Source organism: Phaethon lepturus, unplaced genomic scaffold, assembly GCF_000687285.1.
Source record: "Phaethon lepturus isolate BGI_N335 unplaced genomic scaffold, ASM68728v1 scaffold54354, whole genome shotgun sequence".
Lineage (NCBI taxonomy): Eukaryota > Metazoa > Chordata > Aves > Phaethontiformes > Phaethontidae > Phaethon > Phaethon lepturus.
This window is the reverse complement of record NW_010538031.1, coordinates 2,402-9,337: the sequence shown is the minus strand read 5'-3', so window position 1 is coordinate 9,337 and position 6,936 is coordinate 2,402. Positions and strand designations below refer to the sequence as shown.

Sequence of the window (6,936 nt, the reverse complement as noted above, 5' to 3'; positions counted from 1 at the left end):
CACACGGACAATAATTTAGACTAGAAATATGTCTGTAAGTATTAAATTGGGGGAGAAGAAATTCAGCTTATTTAAGAATGCAGTGATTTACAAAAGAAAAATTATAGTACGTAGTTTTTTTCTTGGCCCTAAACACCACCAAGTTCTTTACTGATCTGAATAATTAATGTTTGTAATATTTTCCTATGGACAACAGGGGGAAACCACATTACGGCTGTGACACGAATAATTGCTTTCCTACATTTACTTACTTTCTGCAGTAATAAATGCGCATAAGGCTCAGTTTAAGAATTTCACAATATACTTAAATTTCTGATCAAGCTGATTTGAATTAAGTCCACCATGCTAACCTTTTTCAATAGAACTTTACAACATACTATAAAACTGTTGTTTAAACAATGCTCCCCATAATTGCCACCAATAAATGATACCTTTTTATTGCCGTTAGAACACTCTTGGTTACCGGTTTCCAGAGATCACTGCAGTAATCTGTGCGTAACTTTGTTGTTATGTTGTTAAGAATTGTGTGGTTTTCTTTTTAGAATTCAGAAACTGTAAAAGCTTAAGAAAACATGCAAAATGCTGAGGATACACGTAAGTGAAATATTTAATGTCCATCATTCATAAAAGTTACATTGTTTACATAGGGTTCATTAGTATATAATAAAAATGTCATCTTAATGAAAGATTTTCTGGCAAGTCTTTTATATGTTAATTTGTTTAACATACGCTTTGGCTATACAGCTAAGTAGGAATATATTTTTAAAAATCTTTCTGCAAATAGTTGCTTAACAGTTACAAAACCTCATTATTAAGAATTGGTTGTTGTTACACTTGCTTGTTGGCTTGTAAAAATCATCTGTGATTTGGACCGGAAATCTTAGGACCAACTTTTTGTAACATAATTGCTCATTGCATAGTGACCATGTAAACAGCTCGGGGATCCACAAACGATATCCTTCTACTCTAAAAGTCATTGAGGATTTTACATAATGTACTGCTTATGTTTTTCTTATATTGATGAAGAATTTGGGGATTGTTTTATTGTTGATGCTGATGGGAATTTTCTTTAAAACATGTCAGTTTTATACAAGAAGTTAAAAAATTAGAAAGTTAACACCAAAGGAAATAGTTTTACACTGTGCAACAGTATTGCTACCTCATTGTTTGTGATTTTAGATATATAAAACATATTGGAACTGCACTGTACTTCTTCTTTTCAAAAGAAAAGTTTAAATTAGTTGGAACAATTAGCTATGTGTTTACATAAAGTTAACTATGTTTGCATCAAATAAAATGTTTATTAATGAAAGCTATTATACAAGAAACATCAAAGAGAAATTCATCATACAGAAATGTACACTATATGTGACAGATGGAAAACTGCATGCAGATTTGTCTCATTTGAAAAAAAAAAAAGAATTCAGAAACAATAGTACTAAAGTTACTGGGTTTTGATTCTTATGACCTCGAATGAGTGAAAAGTCCTCTTTGAATTTACAAAAATCCATTTAACAGATATGACTAGTACACATTAGCAAGCAAGTGGAATGAATGCACTCAGATTTTATTCTACAAGTACTTGTGCTTGACAAATGTGATTTTTTTTAAAGAAAAGATTTCTTCAAATATGGGCTGGGTAGATTGCTGCCAGGTTGCTCTGGTTTTATACATAGTTTCTCTAAATTTGTTTTTAATACCACACAATTTGTTGAAGCCTTCAGTCCTGTTAATTAGACACCATAAAATAACATGTTTTGTTAACATTCAGGAAATGACATCAAGTCTTTTATTTTTATTTTTTGGCTCAATAGATTTTTAAATGTATGATTATCATAACCTAATATTGTCTTTGTCTTCACTGCAGTGGATTTCCGATCAAACTTTTCCCCTTCTTTTAATACTTTAGGGAATTTTCAAACGTCGGGATGTTTGGCTGTAATGCCCCATGATTTGTTCTCCCTGAAAGAAATCATAGTGACAATTTATTAAACTACAGAGCAACCTGGCTTTTCGGGGTCTGCAATTCTATTTTGTGTTCAATATACCTAGCATTAAATCTTGATTCATTTCATCATATTATTTAGGTTATATTTGTCATGCAATTACTTTAGCTGCTAGTTTTCTGGCTTTTTTAGAAGTCTAAAACAGGGTTGCAATATCAAATCAATGGGGCATTACTTTGCATGTTCAAAAAAGGGGGTTAAAAAGCTAAAATCTAAATTGCACCAGCAGTAGCATATACATTGAATATGAAGAAATTGAAAACCTAAGAAGAAACCATATTTTAAAATATTTAAAAGGCTGTGTTTCCATGTTTAATACCAATTGTTCACAGGTACCGTAAAAGCAAAGAGACGCACTGGTACATGTAGACTTTAAATTAAAAAAATAGTTAAAAAAAAAAAACAAACTGATGGGAAATAAAACTCCTTAGATTCAAAATGGTTTATTCACACAAATTTAATAGGATATATCACAATTGTTTGGTCCATAAATATTTAGGGGAAATAGTTTCTATACAATGCATTTATCAATAAACAAAGAAACATGGACAATTTTGCTAGACCACTTACTGTACTATAAACACGAAGCTCAATATATAAGATTATTGGATTTATCAACTATATCTGAAAGAGTGCACAACTGCTTTCTATGACATGTTTGTCCCCTCTAACAGGATACACCATAAAAAGAGTTTCAGAAATAAGAGGTAAAACAGTACAAAACTAGTGAGGTGTCAAAAGGGCTTAAAACAGTTAATTTAACAAACAACACATATATCCTGATTTTTCACAAACTTACTCCCAAGGTATATCATAAGGCACATAGTAGAACTGAGTTTTAATTAGTCTACTTAATAAAGTAGATCTCTAGTACCATATATTGTTCTGTCAAAGAACAAAATTTATAAGTATCAATATTTTTACCTGTAAAAGTGTATTAATAAAGATCTCAGCCTTACCAAGGTCGTTTGGTCTGGTTAGTGGTAAATGCCCATAAGGTAATAGAAATAGGAAAAGTCAAGATTTAATATCCGTAGAAGATGATAACCATACTTGCTAAATATATAATGGCAAACACACCTTTCTTCTATTACAGTGTTAACATCTCTTCCATCATCTTTTTTTTTTAAAAATAAGCTACTTTTCTGTGCTAATTTTCTAAAAACCCTGAGCAAAAATTACAATAATGCACTTTAATGTGGGCAGTGAACTGTCAATATGTAACCACACATTTATACAGCCAAAAAGGACACCTTTAAAATATATTAAATAGCCACTTTGACCACCAAAAAAGAGATTTGATGGTGTCTAAAAAGTGGGGTATATGTGCAAAGTTATTCTTAACAATCCACTAAAAGCAAGACATAGATCTTGACTGGTTTTTGTTTGTTTTTGTTTCTGAGACTGTCCACGATCTAATTGGTGTTCAACTACAATAAAAGGATACAAATGAACATTCACCACTGCCCAGACCATTCAGACTTTTAGCTTAAATAAAAATAAAAAAAGAAAGATCACTATTGTAAACTAAGAAATGTATTCAGATCAGCATCCACAAGGCTTCTGAGTTTATCTGCTTTAAAATTATTCACTGCCAATTCCCATTTTTGTAAGAATTTTTGCTAAATTTTTTTCTTTTATACAAAGTTTAAAAAGTTAGAGTATATGCTAGAGATATTAATGAACTACAGATTTTAAGTTCATGCGTTAAACAAAGCGTCTGATACAATCTCAAGAAACATCTAAAGTAAATTCAAAATAGTAACGGATAAATTGTACTGAAATATTTTCCTCAAACATCTTAATAAATTATATTTTGCTTATTTCCATTTTCCCTGAAAAAAGTATGATTTATCAAAAACTCATTTTAACAGTACACTTGTATACGTATTCTTGGAAATTATTTTTGTGCTCACTAAAGTAGCTGGGCAACCTCCTGCTTGCTTTAACAGCATGGCATCAAGGCTGTGGAGCGAACCACACTTTTTTTTTTTAACTCCAAATCAGAGCTGCTTGACAGACAAAAATGAAAAACCCTCCCTATGCAGTATTTCAGATCAGTAGGACTTCTCACTTGAGTTGTTATTCTGCTGTTATTACTTTAGTAATATCCTTATAGGAGTGAGCTCATTCTGGAGGGTGTTTTCCGGATCTTGCCTCCTTAACGTACAGGACACAAATTTGGAGACCAACAACCTGATCCTACCACCCTCATCCACATGCACTCTCATCACTGGGTCTCTCTCTCCAAGCCCTCCATCCAGGCACAGCTTTCAGTGGTGGCCAAAGGCGTCCCAGCTGGGTGAGGAACTGGCAGAGGAGCATTTAGCTATCCCCATGAGACTCTCCAGTGCTTGAGGAGGGTCAGGCTTGTGTCTAAAGCATTAGAAAAAAGCACTGGCACTTGCAGTCTGACTGTTTCAATTACTAGTTTAATTCATTTTGTATTTATTTTTCAACATTTCAAAAATAAATCATACAAAACTTTTAGATGCATTATAAAAATAAGGTGAAATTTGGGGTTCTTAAATGCTGTAAGTGAACATACAATCCTGAAGCAGCACTCTTTTGGCTATAATTAAATTGATTTTTATCTGGTTATCAAGGAGGGAAAAGAATTTTTTTGTGTGTGTAGTAATCATTTTTTTCAAGGTTCTGGAAATAAGTAACATACAATTTTAAGAGGCACTTATTAGAATGAGTCATAACCTTTTCAGTTATTTGATGAATTTAAAAAATTTGAGTACAATTTAACAACAATAAATGTTCATTTATTATAGCAACATATTACTTCAAACTCATTTGCCAAGTGGCTGCAGATGCTACACATCAAGCTGTTTATTTTCCCAAATATTTTGTGGGTTTGTTATCTTTTTTTAAAAAAAAGGCTTGAAAATAATAAAAATAATAATTATAATAATAATAAAGAAGAAGAGTAAGAATTAAAAAAAAAAAATGAAATGTTAGAAAAGGTTCGTTAAGGTAGTTTGTGAGGGGCTCCCGGATTCGTGGCTGTCCAAGTTAGAGGTCACTGATGTCACTACAGTGATAGTGGGATTGGTCAGGTCTGTTAAAGTGGTCGCAGTGCCGGGTGGAGTGAGTGCGCCGCTGTCTGCTGAGGGCGGTGCCGGAAGTGAGGTGCCATCAGCTTTATCGACACCCCCATTCTCCTGCCGCAAAAGGTTCCTTCTGAATTTGGCTCTTGCGTTTTGAAACCAAACCTGCAAACCAATCCCAATTGATTTCTTTACCGATGCTTGTTTTGTTTTGCTTGTTTTTGTCTTTGTTCTTGCTTTTAATTCATTTTTTGATGTTTGTTTTTGTGTGGCAAATCAACTAAGTCACTCTACAGCTTCACTTGCTACTGGTGGTACTGACTCTGTCACAGGTGGGACCCTGCATACAAGGCCCAGCGCTATGGGCACTCACTGGAATGTTGCAGCCCAGTGTGCAGACCTCATAGAGCAGTCTTGAGAAAAATCTGCTCACTCACTCACACAAGGAAAGCAACTTTCTTGATGGCCATACAGTGTATTCTCACGTTGGGTAGGTTTCGGGTCAAGACACATGATAAAGATTGAGGCAAAGGGTGAATGAGCAGATTTTTGCCAAGACTGAAAGTTTGTCTTGATCATTTTAAAAGACTGAAGAGGAAGGAGGGGTAGTTACACCATCCCTATCATACAGATTGTTGATATGGGTCACCTAGTCTTTCTGTTCTGTAAGACTCACCAAGAATATTTTAGGTGGTGTAACACAAACAAGGAATTGCCACTAATAGATTCTCCTTCTATATTGATCGCTGCCCTTCTTTGTCACTCTGCATATAATACACACCTCTCTCACTTCACTGAGCTAGCACGTACCATATAGGGACTTTTTAAAATATAATTTGCTAGGCTGTCCTTCACAGGGAAGTGACTTTTTACCATGTAGGCCCTTAATGATAACAGTTGTCTAACAGGCATTGGGAGAGGGAGCCAGCTGGTCCTGGAGGTTCATACTGGTCAAAGCTTCCTTCCTACATATAGAGGATCTGCTCACTGAGGGGCCATATTAACTACTTCAGGGGAACCCAAAGGCTTCACCCAGTGTGTATAAAATGAGTAGATTTGCTACCTCTACGCTTACTAAGGTCACCAGAGAGAGACTACAGATCCCAGAATATCTACTGGGTTGGTAGACTCTGGAGACAGTTTCCTCATATTGAGGACGCAACTAATTACAAATCCCATTTTAGTATTTGGCTGCCTTGGGGTGGTAGGGCATACATTGGGCACTCCTGCCATGTAATACCATACCCCTCTGCACACCCACTAGGGACACATCTAGCAAAAGTATTTCTACATAGATAGCTATTTTTACACGTAAGGGAAATGCTACTGACTGGCAGGGGTAGGGGAAAATTCTGTCAAGCCTGTGATGTGGCTTCTTACCTGCAGAACTCTCTTGGTCAGGCCTGTTTTCTGGGCAAGCTGCTTGAGGTCCTTGGCATCTGGGTTGTGGTTGATAGCAAAGTAGGACTTCATGGTACGAAGCTGGTGGTGTTTGAAGGAGGTGCGCATGCGCTTTGTCTTCTGGGATGGGGGATAAGGCTGCTGGTCTCTGTCCAGGTGATCTGCCTCATTCTCATTACAACCTGTTCAATAAACAAAATGAAAGAAGGAGTTAGTGGCCATGCATCATGTGGGATAAATGAATCAAGGCAAAAATCCTGAGTTACATACTGTTTGGAAGGAAGCACGCAAGCAAAGAAGGAAGGAAAGGCTAAGATGGTGCAAGAATAAGTACAGATGTGGTAATTAAATGAGACAAAAAAGATCCGGAAGATGACCTTTGCCTATTCTTAAAACATGCTGTGTCCCCCAGGCCTGTACCTACTAAGGGTAGACTTAGAAAGTTCTCTCTCCTTTGGCGTTTATTTTCAAAC

The 6,936-nt window shown here is 35.4% G+C and overlaps 1 protein-coding gene across 1 annotated transcript; it reads right to left on the bottom strand.

Moving 5' to 3' along the window:
- Positions 1–589: 589 nt before the first annotated feature.
- Positions 590–6,645, bottom strand: LOC104620431 (LIM/homeobox protein Lhx9-like; the record flags this gene model as incomplete). The annotated part of the gene is made up of 3 exons (XM_010286642.1): positions 590–1,962; positions 4,973–5,227; positions 6,443–6,645. Coding segments are annotated over 3 exons (515 nt in total), but the record flags the coding sequence as incomplete, so codon positions are not given.
- Positions 6,646–6,936: the final 291 nt, after the last annotated feature.